This window comes from Alligator sinensis, unplaced genomic scaffold (genome assembly GCF_000455745.1).
Source record: "Alligator sinensis unplaced genomic scaffold, ASM45574v1 scaffold651_1, whole genome shotgun sequence".
Classification (NCBI taxonomy): Eukaryota; Metazoa; Chordata; order Crocodylia; family Alligatoridae; genus Alligator; species Alligator sinensis.
The window spans coordinates 924,875-944,349 of NW_005842014.1; the positions used below are offsets into that span (position 1 = coordinate 924,875).

The window sequence follows — 19,475 nt, forward strand, 5'->3', positions numbered from 1 at the left end:
CTTTCCATCACGCTAACTATCTCACATTAATCGCCAGTTAATTCACTCCTGTTAAAAATGAATGGAGACAGGAGCCAAGATCTGACTTAGCAGTGGCTGGGTGGACACCCCATTGACACACATCAGGATGTGCACAGTGTAAAATGGCGTTTTCCAAATGTTTGCTGTTATTTCCAATTTAGCTATTTTCAGCTGCGCTCAGTCCTAGCTCCTTCTTGAGCTGGCTGCTACTTAGGGCTTCTTTCCGCAAGGCCTCCTCCCATCCTTCCAGCAATGATCCCGATGAGTACTCATGAGCCCCCCCCCGGCCTGTTTGTCCTTGTTAGTCAGCAAAACTGTTTCATATCTTTAAACAACGTGATAAAGAGCATGATCTCATCATAGGCGGCAGCAATATAAGGTAGTAATAAGAAATGGACTAGAAAACCCTCATATAGTTTTCATGGAGCATCCAACATATAGTGGCAACTTTTAACAACTGGTGCTGCAAACTGTATTCCCCTAACCATCTCTATATCCCGATGTATTGCAGTGCTAATTAAACAATTCGTTGTTATTCAGTAACATTTTTTGTCAACTTTTGTGGACTGGACTTTATATGGCCGTCTTACAAAGCCTACCAAATGACATCATCAGGAATACATTATGCGTTGCTCTTTCAGTTAGCTTCTACACTAAATGGAATTAGTTTGAATGGCTTCTGCTGTAATTAGTAGTGGGGAGGAAGGATGGTGCAGTGGCAAAGGTTGTAGCCTAGAGTCTGCCCAGCAACTGCTATCCCATGCAACCTGGAATAAGTCACTTAGTCTCCCTCTATGGGACCTATGTTTGTCATTGGTTCCTCAAAATTACTTGTGATCTGGAGTTCCTCTAACACCATTGACACTAATGTGGTGTTGGCACGGGGGACGTGGAGTGAATGAGTGTATTGGAAAGTGTTTTTCCTCAAAGATGTACCTTGGGGAAAGTCAGTTTATCTACATAAAAATAGGGGTAATGACACTAATTTATTACATAGAGTTCTTTTGAGGGGAACAAAACACCATGTGGGACCAGGTCTGCAGCCTTTACTAATGCGAGCCCTCAGTAGATTTACCTTTACATGGTAGGCAGAACTAGAGTGAGACACAATTGCCTTTGTTCTTTTTCCTTTCCTGTCTTGGTTCATTTTTGAGCTACAAAATATTTTTCCAGACTTTGAGCTTATTTATTTGACTACTTGTGTTCTTTCCCTTGTCCAATGAGATTTTTCCCCTTGCTGGAGAGTGGTTTGGATAGCTGTTAATGGCAGCCAGCCATTCTGGTGGTCTCAGTAATGTGTTGTGCTTTGCGTATTCCTTTTAGAGACATAATCTCTGCAGTAATCTGCCTTTCCACCTCTGTTGTGGTTTTCTTTTGGTCATCTGTTGCTTCAGGTTTGAGTTCATGACAGCGCTATAACAGTGTGTTTTCCTGGCTGGAAGACAGCTATTCTTTTGCTAGTGTTTGCTATATGCTAGTTTACTCCTCTCTACATTTCTTTGTTTGATCATTACATTGAGTGACTTAAGCATGCATTGTGTTTTATGCACGTTGCGAGGTCTGGGGGTGCCTATACACGTGCTCTGATGCGTTCTGCTTAGAACATGTCGGAGCAGACTCTATCAAGTCTGCTGGACAGCGTTTCCTCTAAGTCGAGTGATGGGTGCGGCTGCGCCCATGGGCTCATGCCGCGCTGCCAGGTGTGCCTGTGCACGCCACGCAGCTTAGCGGGAACGCTGCTGCTGGAGCGTTCAAACCGGAATCTCATGTATTCAGCGTCTCGCACATTTGAAAATGGTGGTGGGAGCACTTTCACTGAGGCTCAGCAAGCAGCCTTTTATGTTGTTTAAACGCAGATGCCAGGAGAAGTCTCTTGCGTAGGCAAAGGTGCTAGGGACACGCAAATGCATCTAGCAAGTGGCTTTGTGCACTTGGAAAAAGTTTTTAAATTCAGGAGAAGAATCTGAAGTCTTTAATGAGGATTGCTTATGAGAGATCCCTGTATGTAATGTGAGTTTGTTAGTTCCCCTTGTCCTTTGGAGTGTTCTGTAATTTGTCTTGGAATTACGTCGAACAGAGAAGAGCCCGATCAAAAAATAAGCGCTCGATTCACAAGTGAGTTTGCAGGTCAAACCTGCTTTTGTAGTCAGCTTAACCCTAACTCTTTTATCTCCCAATTTTGAGGATCTGAGCACCAGGATGGTATGTTACACACTTAAAGGAGCTTTCCTCCAGCTGTTATCCATAGTCTTTCCCTCGCATCCCATCCCCAGTTCTTCTCTAAGTGGAACTTGATTTCTCATCCCTGACGATTGTTCCGTAGTGGTCTGGTCCTGGGGGGGAAGGTTGGTGGGTCCCGCACTTTGGCCTGAGCACTGCTGGGTGTGTGTCAAATTTGTTCTCCTCCAGTAAGACACCCAAAGCCTGGGCCTGCATGCTGAGAAATCTGTGCCGCTTGTACATGAGAATCTTAGCTGGAGAGGAGCTGGAACAAGACCAGATTTCAGACCCCATAAACAGAAATGTTGAATCCAAGCCATTTAGGGTTGTCCAATTTTAAGGGTATGGAATTTGGGTCCAGCTCTGTAACTTCCAGCCTGGTTAATTTATGTAAATTTATGTCTTGAAAGACACTATTACAACAATTTAATGTAATCTTCTGTAATGCATAATGCAGGTGGTAATGTTCCAGCTCCAAATCCTTGCACTGACATCACCTGTGGTTGAATTAGGACCTATATTTTGGAAACCACCCAGTCATGATAACTTTATCTTTGCAACTCCCCCCTCCCCCCCCCGCACCATTTCCCCTCCTTACCAAAAGCAAGAAGCAAAGAAAGGCAACAAGTGCAGAGGCAAGATGTTTATATGTGCAGGATGTAAGGCTCTAGGAGAAGAGAGAAGAGCGCTCTGAAAAGCTTGTTTTCTCTTTATAAGCTTTATGCACTTTAATGCATCTCTTCCTTATCCCTTGTTTTCTGCCCTCCAATAGTTCACATATTCTTTCTTTCATCAATAAGGAAAATATCATCTCTTCTGCTGAGCTTCTTTGGAATCGGTGTCTGCATCTGTTGGAAACCCTCTTAAAAATGGAATATATGGTTTGGTATTTTGGACAGATATACATGAGAAATGAGTGTCCTGTCTCCTCCAGAATTTTGTGGTTTCTCAATTGATTTTAGATATGTGCTGTGCCTACTGTGGTTGCTTTGTTGCCTATTTGGAAATAATCCTCCCATCCGACCACTGTCTGTGACCCCAGGCTCTCCCGCTGGAACATGAGAAATGTGGTGAGGAATGGAGGAGGATGGTCATTTTCAGACTATCTATCATTCTAGTTTATCATCATTGAAGCATTCCAGTAAGTTAAACTAATTTACATTGCAGTGTTTTGGCTGATCAGCTGCAAACACAACATATTCACCCTATGGGTTGGTAATGGGTAATGGCCAGGTTTCCACAAGAGTTACTCTTTGGTACAAGCTGAAGTAGTTGCCAATGTACCGGGAAAGAGAAGAGGTGAAATTTTACACCTTGTCATTGTCCCAAAATACACATTTGATCATTTTTGAAGGAAATCTGCATCTGGAAGGCAGCTGTGAAACTGCATGTAAACATACTGTCCTGTAAATGTATCTGGGACTCATCTGTACTGGTGATGCTGGTCTGAATGACCCAAAAGGAAAATGGTATTATGTGACTGGTGAGAAGACAATGAATCATCTTTGTAACATGCAGCGTGTCAGCTGGAAATGTTGCTCTTGGTTTGTTCTGAAATGCTGAACTCGGAGAGGTATTATTAGCCTATAGGGAGAAATCTGTTTGTTTTCCAGTTGTCATGTATACGATTAGTTTTCTTTAATCCAACATTTGCTGTCCTGCTTGGACCTACCTACCTGTGATTTCATTACCAGACATTTGGGATGGAAAGCATTACCACATGATGTCCTTCTGCTAGGTATCCTCTGAGTTTCTATTAAAATGAATTTTCCTTTTTCTGTCGGAAGCTAGTGTTGAATTTCACGGTCTGCCCCCACAGTGGAGTTGTCTTGTTGCAAAACAAAGGGATCCACAAAAGTCACGCTTGGTTTGGCCTGCATGTGGATTCGGCCAGAGTACAATATACTTTGATTTGAGAGCCTCCTTTAGCCTCATCTGAATTAAGAGCGTGGCCGACGCTCTCTACTTAATGGAGGGTTCCAGTAAATATTTTAAATGGAACAAAAACCTTTCCTAGAAACACGCATGCACATTAAGGTCTTGTTCCAAAGTCATCCAGAGCCAATGGAAAGATCCACCAGATTGGTTTCATTAATGGGTTTTATTTGAATATGTATGCGTATGGATGTCCGTAGACATAGTAAGTCTATAAACATAGTATTCCATAGACATAATAAGTCTATTTCCTTTCCAGTTGTCTGTCCACCGGGAACCTACTTCCAGAACGGCAAATGCACTCCATGTCCTCACGGGTCCTATCAGTCGCAGACTGGAAGTCTCTCCTGCATCAAGTGTCCCTCGGGCAAAACTACTGTCTCCACTGGAGCTTTCACAGCTGATCACTGTAAGTGCTACAACCATTCGACTGAAGACTGACTTTTTGTACCTGTTGCGAGCCTTGAAAGCAGTAGTTTTCAATGTTTTAAGTCAGGGCCACCTTGCGTAACATTTTTGTATTTGGCAGCCCCCCCCAAGTTGAAAAACCACTGTTTGTGTTGCCTCAACTGACCTCACTGCTTCTCAACCCAGGCATAGTCACTTGTGGCATCCCCACCACCAGGTAAAAATGCCCCACATGCATTGTGCGCAGCCCACACTTGATTAAGGCCTATGTGATAAGCCTAAGACAGGGAGAGACAGCTCTTCCTGGTCCAGCGCCATATATGCCTCCTGGAAACAGAGATGCAAGGCAGTTTTATCTGACCGTGGAGGCAGCATGGCAACCTGGAAATAGATGTCTTTGCTGCTAGTGTGGTTGCCCTGTGAAACTGTCCCTCGTGCCTCTGTTTCCAGGAGGTATATGTGGGACTGGAGTGGATAGGGCTGCAGCAGGAGCTGGTGTTCTTGCCTGCATTAGGGTTATTAGATGAACCCAATGAGGCAGGCGTGCCGGTTCTGCTGCAGTTGCTTCCCAGTTCAACACGTGTGGGGAAGTTGGACCTAGTGGCACCAGCATTTATCCCCAGGCTGCCCCTGCCACCATGGTATGAAACTGCTCTATGTACCTTGGTTTTCTGGAGGCGTATTGGATAGGTGCCAACTTTTATTTTTCCCTGGCGGCAGGGTCAAAAATACTTTCCAAGTAGTGATAAAATCGGCTTTACTCCCAGACACATGTGAGGGTGGAAAAACTTCACAGAGATTTTTCAGAGGAGTCTGGTATTAGATTGGCCTCCTAGATGAACCACATGCTCAAAACCTTCTCTCTCAAAAGAGTCTATAGATATAGGAAGTGGGGTGTTTAATCCATTCATCGTTTTGTGTAATACTGTTACCTCGGAGCATAACTCCTTTATATCCAGCCATCAGTTCATTCAAAATTTTGGCTATCCAAGAGGTGACTTGCAGGTCTTGACATGAATGCACAGTGCTTTCCAACTTAGTGGGCACATCTACACGTTCATTAATGTGCCTTAGATACTACACATTTAGTTTAGTACTTCCTTAATAAAGTATTAACTAAATGCGCAGTACCTAAAGTTACTGCGCAGTAGCACCGACGCAGTTATTTAGTGATGCTTACTGTGCATTAGCCTTATAACACTGTGCAATAGGCGATTAGCACTGTTTTTGCCGTGAAACACAACTGCGCAATGTTATTAGGCTAATGTGCAGTAAGTATCTTGTGTAGATGCACCCACTGAGTTTTATAATAATGAAAAAAAAGGATTTTAGATATGGATCTACTTTCCCATAGTACAGTGGGCCAGAGCAAAACTAATACACTGTTTAACACCTACTTATGCTATTTTCAGAGGCCTCTGCAGGCCAACAGGTGACTTATACTCTGCATGCATTTGGATTTCTTCTCTCTTCCTGATAGATTTTTCTGCTAGCAGTGTTGTTTCTTAAAAAGTGTTGACAATTCACTTAGCTGGGGGCCAAGTGAAGAGTGAGATCTTGACTGTCATTTTATATTTCGCTGTGGAGTGGACAGGACATTTTAATCCTTAAAATTTCCAATTAGCTCTTGGAAAAGCACTTTCAACCAAAAACAAAGTTCTTTACAGTTGAAGAGCAGCAAATGAGGGCTTGTTTCTTCAAGAGCAAGGGGAAAATAGCAGCAGCAGATTGGTTTAGTGGATCTTATTGTTCCTTACTGCTGCTACTTCCATTAGCATTTCAGTAATACAACATTACAAGGCCTCATTGGACTAGGTACTGCACGTACATTTATGAAAACAGAGTTCCTTTTATGAGGAATTCTCCCCTTTTTGTTGAAAGACCTTACGGGAACCAGAAATCCATCACATACAGATGGTAAGTTCTGGATAGAGACCATTTTTTATCCTTTTTTTGGCCAAAGCACTTGACATAATGGAGTCATGAGCCCTGACGGGAACTTCTAGGCATTTCAGTAATACAAATAACAATAATATGTCATAATAATTTAAAATCTCAGGGCTTCAGTTAAGAAATGCCATCTGTTCAATGCATGTGAGAGCCCCCCTTCCAGGCAGAAAAGGCTCTATTTCATTCTAGAAGGTCTTTGTCAAGCACATGCACTGGAAGCAAGTGATACAGTAATCCAACTCTTTTCTTTCCATTGACTTGGGACAGGCATCACAGATTGTCAGCAGAACAGGCAGAGTTTACAGTGTGATGAAGAGGGCCAGTATAGACCTTCCCAGCAAGATCCCATCACTAAGAAATCATTCTGTGTTGACAATCTTGGAACGAGGCTGGGCTGGACTGAAACAGATGACCTGCTTACAGATTCTCAATGCCTAGGTAGGCATAAAAAATAATTGCACATGCTTGATCCCATGCTGGTGGCACTTCATTACATAAAGACTGATGTTTAACAATAGATAGGTCTGCGAAGCTGCAGGAATTCACTTTCCAGTAATGCTTAACTTTTCCTTACTCCACATTCTTCCTTGCTACATTGAAGAAAGGATTTGCTGAAAAGAGAGGTTGATAATGCACTCTTGGAAATAGGTTATATGCACTCTTGGGTAATTTGACACCTTTTTTCTATGTTCCAGCTTTGTTCTCAGTGGAGTCATTGCAGTATACGGTAAGGACTAGCAAGAAGGGTGCATAGAGACGGGCTCCATAATATAAGAAATACTCATAGAGATGACCAGAAACTACTGTGATTAACAAATGAATCTATGGTCACTGCTTAGCAACATATTTTGTGCTTGCATTATGTAGTACCTTAGTCTGTAAGTAGCTCAATGTAGGTTGGGGATCCCGACTCCAGCGTGAATAAGCTTTTAACCTGTAATGATCTAACCTGTGACGTTAAACAGCAAGAAATTAAAAAAAAAAATGTTTAAAAAGCTCATTGCAACTGATGGTTAAGTGCCTGGACACTAATTTACTGCTGCAGCAGCCAGAGCAGTGGAACAGGAATCTCATACATGAATGAAGGAAAACAGATGGGTAGGAGGCAATCCATTAAAAAAATCTGCAAACAGGATGGGAAAAAGAAGGTATACAACAAGCTAATTGCAGCATATGCAAGCAGATTTTAATGACTACAGGAAATCAACCATCAAACCATCCAGAACATGCTTGCAGAGAGTTGGGAAAGCTTCTACCTCCCCCTCATCCAAAGCTGTTGTTTAACCCTGTAATTCAGTTGGGGTAGGGCTTCATTATGTCATCAGAATACAGTGGGGATCTCTGCTTAAAAAGTGGCAGCATAGCATCATTGACCATTGATGGGGCAGTGTATTTTGAGAGAGGTCTTGCATGCAGTGTCAGACTATGATGAGTGAAGGAACTGACAGGACAGTCTACAGAGATGGAGTTGTGTGCATGGAGGTTTTCTGGTCACAGGATAAGCTATACCAGGGACTTGAACAGGAAATATTGGCCTCCCTCTTCTTGGTGTTTGGGGCATTTCTCTTTACCCAGAAAGAAAGGCTGATTTTCTTTTTTTTTAATGTGCAAGCCTTGCACATACTTAGACAGGGATCTAGGTGTTGTTACTGCAGATCTTCAAACTCCAGCCAGGAGGGGTCAGTAACCAATATGAAGAACAGTCCCCATGCAATACCACTACAAGAAATCTTTCTGTTTTCATTTCAAAGTCTTGACATTTCAAAATAGAAATAAATCCTTAAAAATATCAAGATCATTTTCACAAAAACAGTTCAACAGAACTATTTGAAATTTCAACAGTATTTTAAATGTTAAGAAATTTTGAAGTAAAGAAAAAAAGAAGAAATACATATAGCGCTACTTATTTTTTCCTCCCTCACCAGTTTTTCTAACTATACCAGCATGTGTTGTTACAACAGAAGCTGTGCAAATCACAGAAGTTGGTATCCAAATCCTCCTTCTCCAAAAGCACTGATTCTTTTCATTTGAATGAACGATAATCTGTTGCTATCAAGATAGGACCTGTAATGCACAGTTCAGTACTGTAGTTATGTTTTCATTCAGTGTCATTCATTCACTGATCAACTTCTTTAAAAGCAGGGTTTTTTGAATACTTTTGGACTAAAATATCTTTTCGAGCAGAACAAATTTTCCTTTTTTTTAACGTTTCTAGGAAAAAAAGTAAGTACATTTATTTGAAAAATTTGGGAAGTAGATGGTAAGTTTTAAAGAGGGGTGTATGTATATGCATGTGTACATCAGTTTTTCTCTCAATATTTTACTTTTCCTTTCTTAGGCAGGGAAAGAAAATGGAGAACTCTTCTTAAGAGTTCAATTTAAAACTAAAATGTAACTGGATAAAAAAGTTCATTTAATTTTTTATAAGCAAAATGTTTCTTTCCTTTTTTCATGAAAAGAGCTGTCTGTCTCTCTCTGCATCTTCCCTGATCTGGAGGGACCTACTCTTGGAGGGAGAACTTACCTCCCCTCTTTTTAGCCAGGCCAGGTTACAACACTTATTTAGCCTGTCTCTTTGAATAGACATCATTTGACTATTATATTCAGGAAGGTTTTGGAATCCTGCTTTAGAAAGGAAGAACGTCCTCCCCCGTATTCCCTATCTTTCAACCCTCTCTGCAGCTGAACTTAAGCAAAATGGTTTTTTGTGCTATATATTTGGCTCACCCGTGTTCTTTCCAAGCAGAAATGACAGTTTTATCAAAAGCACCTGCCGACTCATCTCTGACAACAACAAACATTTGTTTCTGATTAGTGTTGGCTGTTTTGATTTAAGAGGACACATGAGTGTTTTGAAAATGGATCCTGGGCTGTCATCTTGTAGTTTTTCTAGAAATTTCTGAGCACAATTTTCCCATGAGATTCTCCTGTTGGATGCCAGCTCCAACCTGGCATGCAGTGGCAATTTGCATCCATTCCTATGCATTATCGTAAGGGCAGAGACCAACCCTGGGTCCATGCTTATACCCCAAGGAGCGTCTGGTAAAACCTGCCTTCAGCTGCCCTTGGCCAACAGGAGAAAGAGGTCAGGGCAACTGGCTGATGATGCAACATTAGTGCACCCTTCCCCTACCCATTCAGCCTTTATTGCCAATGCTTTTACAGACACAGGTGGACACTATGGGTCAGAATTCAGTGCTACTCCTGATTTACACCATCAGAGGGTCTGTGCCATTTGGTAGTAAACTCAGAGGGAAAGACCTGTTGGTGTCACTACCAGTCCTTCCTCAAGGTTCACTTTCTCCAGGCCACAGAGAGTAACTGGCATCCAAACTGTACCATAATTTAAACCTCTTGGACCTGAAATCTGGCTCCTCCCTGCTACGTGGCCTCAGGGTCTTACTCTTAGCAGTATTCCAAGAGGAAAATATTTCTTCCTTTCCAACTTTGTGCTCTGTTCAGTTCTTAATGACAGTGAATTTACTCTGTGTCTCTTTGTCCTTGTGTCTTTATAATTGCATCAGAACAAATGAGTAAAACTAGCTAATCGTTACACTTTAAAATCGACCATGTCCAATGGTTTATGGTCAGTTTGGTCACTTAGGTGCCTGCGCTTAAGCACTGGAATGTCTACATCTTAGGTGGCCTGTGACAGGAGGGTCATCCAATTTGAACAGGGTTGGGTATCTAGGGGCCATATAAAAACAGTGGTGTGACCTAAGCACCCTCCACTCCTCTTGTTGAAGCTGGGCCATACAGCATCAAAGTAGACAAGAGCCAGAAGGGGAACAGGCTTTCGTCCGTACCCTAGTGGTAATGGCACCCTGATGAGAGTGGGGGAGGCCTGGGTTCTGGAGTTGCATTAGATAATCATTGGTCATAAAACAGAAATAACCTTGGAAGCAGCATCTGGAAATGGGATCCCCCCAAACCCAAGGAACTGCCTTAACCTGTAGGCTACAAAGTCATTCTTCAGGGACTCATACAATTTGCCAGCCCCAGTCTGGATCATAACGCCATGGGTGGAAGTCAGGCATCCAGGCGATGGAACTGGATTACTTCTGGGCATTCTCAGAAGGCCACACGTATGTGCCTGGGGCACTTTTCAGCCCAAAACAGAAGCATGGCATGAACTTAAGTGCTTCCTGAGTTTTGTGGCTTACAGAACAGGGTCAGTTTAAATCACTCAGTGGAACTCAAGTTTTTAAATCACTCATTGGGACTAAATTTTGCCTAAGTCCTGCTTAAGCAGCTGCATGCATAACTGGATCTGGCCTTTAAAACATACTGGTTTCTTTTCTTCTATGAACACTATTACCTCATTACCTATTACTAAGTACCTCATTGTATTTTAATATAAGAGAGCAGATTTAGGCTAGATATCAGGGAAAACTTCTTCATGGTAAGGGTGGCCAAAATTTGGAGTGGGTTTCCAAGGGAGGTGGTGCTCTTCCCTACCTTGGGGGTCTTTAAGAGACACCTGGATAGTTATCTGGCTGGGGTCATCTGACCCCAGCCCTCTTTCCTGCCTAGGCAGGGGGTCGAACTCGATGATTTGTTGAAGTCTCTTACGACCCTAGCATCTATGAATCTATGAATAAGATGTATTAATAAATAAAGCTCTGTTATTTCCATAGAGCTTTCCACATTCTGGTTTCCACTACCTCAGAACTTCCCATCTGCTGGGGATGACTTCTGGGATATAGTTTTTAGCAAGATGGCTTAGCAAATGGTTTGGACCCTGTGTTTCCCTGGGGGAAAAGAAAACAATGCAACTGAATTACTGATGCTGGGCACATAATGACTTTAAATCATACAAAGATGATAGCGAGGTTTTATTTTAGGATTGCATTTTGTTGGAGGATATTTTTAAAAATGGTGTCTCTCTTCCTTTTTTTTCCTTCCAAAATTTCCCATTTACATATGAGTCTAAATTTAGCTTGACTGCAATGAAACCTGAGAAGACTTGAAGGGAAGCTGTCAATGGGTTCATTTCAAAATCTTTTAAAATAGTTTAAAATTGAATTAGTAACTCTGAAAAATGTTGAAGTGACAGCTCTATGGTCTCTGGCCATTTATCTATAGAGCAGGGAGTTCCCTGACCCGGAGGGACCTACGTTTGGAGGGAGAACCTAGCTCCCCTCCAATTCATTCTTTACCATCTGTCAACAACAGTCAACAGGGAAGGTGTTTGATAGTGATGGCTCCATGTCCGGCCTAAAGGAGTAATCTGTAGATCAGTTATCCAAGTTTCTGTGGCAAGGTGTGGTTTTAATTAGCTCATCTTTTTGAGATGCTATATCATCTAGCAGTGCCTGGTAAGAATCTTAAATAGATGAAAGTCACAGTTGCTCAAGGGTAGTGGGGCTGATCCTCTGTGATTAAAATAGTTTTTAACCTGGGGTATGTTCTTCCTGTTTCTTTCCATCTAATATAGATACTTAATACTTAAAGAGTTCACCCTGGGGTTGGTTGGTTTGTTTTAGTGCTAATGTCAGAACAACTCTGGGGATGTCCTTCATCCTCTTGCTCTGCCTTCAGCACGTCCACTCATGGAAGGACCAGCAATGGTGTTATGGAAGCACCAGCAATGGTGTTAATCTGCATTTCCTGGGTGGGCCTTGGGAAACAAGCTCCTCTCATTGCCATTGACCTGTCCCTTGGGCTGTCCATTGCCACAACATCTGTGTGCACATGAGCAAAAGAATGCCCAGGGTTTGTCTCTTCAATACTGTATAGGGAGTCATGAAAAATATGACTCTATGGTACCGGATCCTATGTACGCTTGGTACAATGACATATCAGCTTAATAACCTTATAAGTTAAGTCCTTAGCCCACTATCCCCTAGTCATCCAAACATTGAAATAGCAGCTTATCCACAGGTATAGCTTAGTCCTGGGTAACCCTGCAAATTTAAAAGTAAGGCTATACTTTTCTTGCCCAATTGCCACTCATGCTACAGAGAGGTTTGGTCTTGAGCACTCAGTGCTCTGTCGTAGATTGTCTACAGACATTTTCCTGAATATGATTACGTTTCATGGAAAACCCACTGATAGATGTTGTTTATTCATTTGACCAATGAACTCTTTTTCTGCCCTCCTGAGTTTTCTTTTTTCAATGAAGTCTGTCTTGTGTTTCCCTGGCAACTGTAAGTGTAACTGGTGGAAATCACCAGTGCAAGAGCTGACCACCCTGTCTGTGTTTTAGTGCTCAGAAAGTTTGAGAGAGTCCCTACATCCAAAATTATCTACAGCATGGAGGATGCTGAAGTTTTTCGATCTAAGACAGTCCAAGGAGACCTTCAGAGTCCTTTCTGGCAGTGTATTTCAGGTGAGAGGTGGCTGAATGTGTGCAGCCTTCACTTGCGACTCCCAAAGATGATTATTTCCACGCACTAAATTTACTGCTATACTCTTAGATAAGCTTTACCTGTCTGGCTGTTCAGCAGCAGATATGCCATGAGCAAATGATACCAGCTTTTGGTTACTTTCCTGGTATATCAGGGGAGGGAGGTCTTTTTTCTGGGAACATGTTTTCTTTCATCATATTCCATAAGACAAGTCAACACTGGTATGCCTTCCAAAAGTGTAGGCACCCTTTGTTTTTGTTAAATCCCTCATTTGCACTGGAAACTGGTCTGCTTTGTGGTAATGCGTTTTTCTGAGTTCAGATTATCCTGTAACTGTCTTTTAGGTCTCTTGCACCCCTTTATGATGCATTTGGCACCAGACACTTTTGGAGATAGACTACTAGGTTATATAGATTTTAGGAACTGGGCACTGTAAGAGGAAGGGTACCAAGCTGGCTAGAGATTTGATTGAGTGGCAACTCCTGTTTCTCCTACAAACTGTACTGATTTTATTTACCAGATGTTTTAAAACTTATTTAACTACTGTATTGTACATTGTTGCAAAGCCCTATCTGAAGAATGAAACCAGTTTAAACTGATGTTACCAACTGAAGCTAATTATAAACCAGGTGTAAGCTGATTTAAATGTGTCCACACCTTTGCACCAGTTAACAAAACTGATTTAAAAACCTGTGCGAGAGGCAAGGATTTTCTGGGATATTTTTCAGTGGACAAACTGTATAATCGGGAGAGATGCTGGACAAGCTTTCAAACATCAAATGCTCTTCCACAGGTCTGGCTGGACATGAGGGACAGGTACAGTTGTCCAATAAAAGATATCACAAAAAATTCTTTCCTCCAATACATTTCCCAGACCATCATGGCAACAACAGCACTCTGACCCTACTTAAAAACCTGTATTAAAAAAAAAGGCAAGTCAAAGCTAAGATTAGATCAAAGAGTGACCAGTCACTAACAGTCAACGCCCTCCCCTTTCCCACCTGGACAGTCCCACTGACTTAGGAAGCACCACTCAGGGTGGCCATTATACTCAGGACCTACTTTGATTTCACCACAAATCCCTCCATGCATTGCCCAGCTGCAAATGCACAGAATTGTGTAATTATATATATATATTTATGCTTTCAGACTGTGTGAAAGAAGAGTCATGCGGTTTTGTCACAGTATCTACTACAGGCTCTAAAGTGCTGTGTGAACTATACAGAGCTGTTGAAACCAATTTCAACTGTACAACATCTGGACTGGTAAAAACAATGTTCTTGCTACTAATAACCGGGAGGGTGCCTGAGATCCCATTTTAGACCTCATTTAGATAAAACGACAAGGCATTTACTCGTTTCCCTAGTCAGTGGGCTCATGTATAATGCTGGTGAAGTGTTGATGGATGAGCAAAGATGCTATGGTTAAGACTTTCCAAATGTGATTTTGGATAATTTGCCTTTTAGTTGAACATCTTAACGTTGAGTTTTAGAAAGTGCCAGCAGCTCACATTCTACAGTGTGTCTTTTTAAGAGTATGAATATGGGCATCCAAAATAGCTAGTTATTTTTGAATCACTGGTTTACTTCTGGACATGTTGGCTGTTGCATTATGCTAGTAATTCCTACGTAATTTCCGCATCCCTGCGGTGATTAATATTTTATCCTTGTTGTAGCACAGTGACACTAAAACAGGGAATAAGATGAATCAACATGCCCAAGGTGTCATGGTGAGTCAGTGGCAGTCAGGGACAAGTCAAGGTAGATATACATCATATATTCTAGCTAAATAAGATATATATGGAGCAAAAGCTTTTGTGAACTCAAGTTCATTTCATCAGATGCTGTGAAAGGACAGCATAGGACAGCATATAAGGTGGAGTGAATGATTTCAGTGCAAAACATGGGAAAAGAAGAGGGCGAGGAAGGAGAGGGGAGATGGGGGAAGAACAGAATGTGGCCTGGCTAGTCTCACGCTCTCATGCAGTGTTTGCCACTGTTGAACATAGAAAAAGGCTAATCACCCTGCCTTTTCCTGGAAGGTATTTGCTCCCATGTGTTCCTTCACTGCAGCTTTACCCACATCCATCACAAATTCCCATTTTTCAAAAATGCCGCTGAAGCAAATTACGGTTTTAGTTACCATCTCCTCATCCATTTCATGGGTGTTTTGCCACTTACCTTTGGTAGTTCCCTACTTACAAAACTACTATGATTTCCAAAGCAACAAGGTAGCATTCACTAACCCAGCCTGAAGGGCTCTGAACAGATAGCAGAACTACGGGCTTGTGGATTTGGGGCTGTTATGACATGAGTACGAATTACTATGCCTGTGCAAAGCGGCTAGTATTCACTTCGGATTTGGCCAGTTTGGGAGACAGTGATTCAATTAGTTGATTTGAATCACTGTCCTGAATTGCTTTGGCTGAATCTGATTCGGAGATTCGGCTGCTGCCGAATCTCCAAATCAGCCAGGTCCATCCCTCCCCCCAGCCTGGCAATGGCTGCCCCGCTTGCCCCAGTTCCTGGCGCTTGTTAAAAAGCCCTGACTCAGCGGGTGCTGCCGGGTACGGGGGGTGATCCCTGCTGCCCTCCACTGCCCCATGCTGCATGGGGGGCTCTCCCACGAGCTCCCTGAGGCTGCTGCAGGAGCGGAGAGTCCTGGGGCTTTTCTCTGTTTTTTTTTTGTTTTGTTTGTTTTTTTTCTTAAAGGGCCGGAGCCACGGCCAGCGGGGCAGCCATTGTGGGGGGGGGGGGGGAGGGATCTCGTGGCGCACCCACCGGACGGCGGGGAGGGCAGTGGGGGGGGAGGGCAGCAGGGATTGCTCCCCTGCCCAGTAGCACCCAGTGAGCACCAGGGCTTTTCTTAGGGCAGTGGGGGGGGAGGGCAGCAGGGATTGCTCCCCTGCCCAGTAGCACCCAGTGAGCACCAGGGCTTTTCTTTAAAGCCCCAGCCCCTAGTACTTGCCAGCTCAGAGTTGGCTGCAGCTCCCTGCTGCAGCCACCGGGGACTGCCCAAATCATCAAAGCTCTCTGAATCTTTTCCGAAGATTTGGAGAGCTTTTAAATGATTTGGACCTTTTAATTGGTCCCCTAATTCAGTTCGGTTTCGGAGATTCAGCCACTGAATTGGGCCAAATCTCCTCTGAATCGGATCACCACCAGAAGCTTCGCACAGCCCTAGTAATTACCGTATCATCCTTCTCAGTTTCCATCTAAAAATGGAAAATGCAACCCAGCACTATACCTAGTCTCCTGGTGGCCCTGGGTGAACTTTTAGCATCGGGCCCTCCTTCACCATGTATAATGATGATTATTATTATTTTCACCATTTTTGGGCCCCCTTTAATGTCCGGGCCAGTTCACCTATGCCTGTGTCCGACCCTAATGCAACCTAATCTTTTCCTTGCTGTGAATTAAAAGGCACTGAGAGTGTGTGTTTATCCTTCTCAGATGCAAGGTGCTTTGGGAAACTCTGCTGCTTCTAGTATTGCTCATCTTAGCTGCCTACTTAAAATCAGAAACCAGGAGAAGGATGAAGTGGCCATATACCTGAAAAAAGGTATGTAGCATGCATGAGATGATAGCTTAGCTGCCAAAACAAGCAAAAATCTGAATTTGTAATTCTTTGGATAGTTATATCTTAACTCTCTATGGAGAATCTGCTTGAGATTATTTGGATCTGGAGGCATAATTTATTTCAGGGTCAAGCACTGAATAGTATTGTGATATCCCCAGTAAGTCTCTCCATCTTTGTCAGTCCCCTAGAAATAAGGAATAAAGGTTTTTTAAGCCATTAGTTATTTTCTTGTAGTGTGAGTACATATAAGGAGCTTGAGTGACTGAGTAGGATTTTATGGGACATTAAGTTCTTGTGATAGTATTTCATCATTGGTCCTTGCAGCTGTAGTGTTTTAATGAGTGTGAGGGTGGCAGGAGGGAGCAAATGAGAACAGCAAGGCATTGATCAGCTGGAGTCTTTACTCTGATTTCTGTACCTTTCTATACTGTATTTAAAATGCCACAATGTTCATCTTTACTTTGGGCCAGAATTTCTGCCTTTTTTATTAATCGCAAAAACCTGTCTCAACATTTTAAAGACTTTCTTTAAAATGGAAATTGCCTTAATTTTCTTTCCCCTTAAAGCTGGAAGTCATTCAAGTTAAATAAATTGAAAAAAATCATATTTACTTTTCACCCTTTGTGCCCATTTAAAGTATCTGCTAGTTTATTTGACCTTGGTAGAAGTACTAGGCTGCTCAGTTTTACTTTCAGTTTATAATCTTTCAGTTTTGGATTATCAGGCACTCCCCCACTTTTCAACACTTCTGTCCAGAATCAAAATAAAACCCATCAAAATATATTTGCTATCATGATAACATTTTTAGCTGGATTAGATTTAGTACTTCCATTTTTTTTAATCGTAGTAAAATGTTGGGGCCTACAACTAAAAGTCCTGTATCTGATAAGCAGGGATCCTGGTTTTCTCTGCTTAGAAAAAAAAATAAATATAAAAATCCCCAATTTTTAGATTAAAAAAGTAACCCAAAATCCACATTTTTCTGTGATTAAAATTAAACACCACTAATATATAGATATATACATACGGTGGTGTTTCATTTTAATCAAGGAAAATTGTGGATTTGGGGTTACTTTTTAAATCTGAAAATTGGGGATTTTTTTTATCAGAGAAAACCAGGATCCCTGCTGATAAATCATTTCATCAGGTCTGAGGTAGAACTAAACCTACCGTAACTTATTACAGACCAACATGTATGTTATTTGATTGTTTTCAGTCATTTTGCACTGAATTGTCTTACCATTGCTCTCAACGAGAGCTTTGTTGCTCCTTAAATAGCTGCATTGCACCATAAATAAATCCTATTAAAATCAAGTTACCTTTCATCCCTTCACACTGCTCTGTTTCTTTTGTGTTTTTCAGTCATGTGGCTTCTCACTTCTTGAGGTTAGGGTTTTCTCCAACTCCAGAGCTCAAAACAAAATAACTGATATGGCAGGGTTTTACCAGATGTGTGTCAAAAACCTCCGTTTCCACAGGTTTCATTTGTCCCATAGCAGAAGCCATCAAATGAGCCTAGGTTTCTCAAAACTAATTTCTCATCTGAAACTTAGTAGATGTTTCTATCTTTTTAGGGTTTCATACTCTCACCATGAACCTAAGGCGTAAATCTATCTTATAGGCTTCTGATTACATAGTTATTTCACAGAGCACATGATTGCTGACCAATTATACTGAGCTTCATAGATTCATAGATGTAGGGTTGGAAGGGACCTAAGTAGATCATCAAGTCTGACCCTGTGCCCTGGGCAGGAGAGAAAACTGGGCTCATATGACCCCAGCTATGTGATTATCTAGCCTCCTCTTAAAGACCCCCAGGGTAGGAGCCAGCATGGGAGGTTGTTCCCAGCCCCGACCCGCCATGACTGTGAAGTAGTGTCTTCTAATGTCCAGCCTGAATCTACTCTCAAACAACTTGTGGCCGTTATTCCTTGTTATTCCAGGACATGCTCAGGTGAGCAAGGTCTCTCCCATTCCCCGCTGGTCCACTCTGGTAAGTTTGTAAATGGTCACCAGGTCCCCTCTCAGCCTTCTCTTGTGGAGGCTGAACAGGTTCAGGTCCCATAGCCTCTCCTCATAGGGCCTGCCCTGCTGTCCCTGGATCATGCGAGTGGCCCTCCTTTGCACCCTCTCAATGCTGTCCACATCCCTCCCGAAGTGCGGTGCCCAGAACTGGAGGCAGTACTCCAACTGCGACCTGACCAGTGTTGCATAGAGGGGGATCATCACCTCCTTGCACCTGCTCGTGATACATCTGTGGATGCATGACAAGGTGCGGTTGGCCTTCCCGACCGCGTCGTCACATTGGTGGCCTATGTTCATTTTGGAATCGATAATGACTCCAAGATCTCTTTCTGCCACTGTGCTTTCGAGAAGGGCTGATGGTTGTGTGGTAGAGTTTCTGCCTACCATGTGGGAGATCTGAGTTCAAGTCTCAGCTGGGGTGAGTGAAGTAACAGAGAGAAATCCTTGTTCAATACTGACAAGTGCAGGGTGCTGCACTTGGGTAATAGGAACCAGCAGCACACTTAAGCTGGGAAACTCCCTTCTTGGGACCACTGTGGCAGGAAGAGATCTTAGAGTCATTATTGACTCAAAGATGAACATGGGCCAACAATGCGAGGTCAGTCAGTAGGGCTAACTACATTGTCATGCATCTCAAGCAGGGCCAAGGTCAGGTCAGGCTGGAGTACTGTGTTCAGTTCTGGGTGCCGCACTTGAGGAGGGATGTGGACAGCATGGAGAGGGTCCAGAGGAGGGCCACCTGCATGATCTGGGGACAGCAGGGCAGGCCCTCATGAGGAGAGGCTATAAGACCTGAACCTGTTCAGCCTTCACAAGAGAAGGCTGAAGGGGGACCCGGTGGTGGTCTATAAACTCACTAAGGGGTACGAGCAGGGTTTGGGACAGACCTTGTTCCCCCTAGTGCCCCCTGGGGTAACAAGGAATAACAGCCACAAGTTGTTGGAGAGTAGGTTTAGACTAGACATCTGAAGGCACAGTCACAGTCAG

At 42.8% G+C, this 19,475-nt stretch overlaps 1 protein-coding gene across 1 annotated transcript in view; it reads left to right on the top strand.

Annotated features, from left to right (window-relative positions):
• TG (thyroglobulin) overlaps window positions 1-19,475 on the top strand; it is a 209,880-nt gene that overhangs the window by 56,476 nt on the left and 133,929 nt on the right. Inside the window, exons 20-24 of the mRNA XM_006021995.3 lie at window positions 4,436-4,585; window positions 6,802-6,972; window positions 12,743-12,865; window positions 14,034-14,149; window positions 16,337-16,445. Coding sequence (XP_006022057.1) covers window positions 4,436-4,585; window positions 6,802-6,972; window positions 12,743-12,865; window positions 14,034-14,149; window positions 16,337-16,445 — 669 coding nt within the window. The remainder of the gene's footprint in view (window positions 1-4,435; window positions 4,586-6,801; window positions 6,973-12,742; window positions 12,866-14,033; window positions 14,150-16,336; window positions 16,446-19,475) is intronic.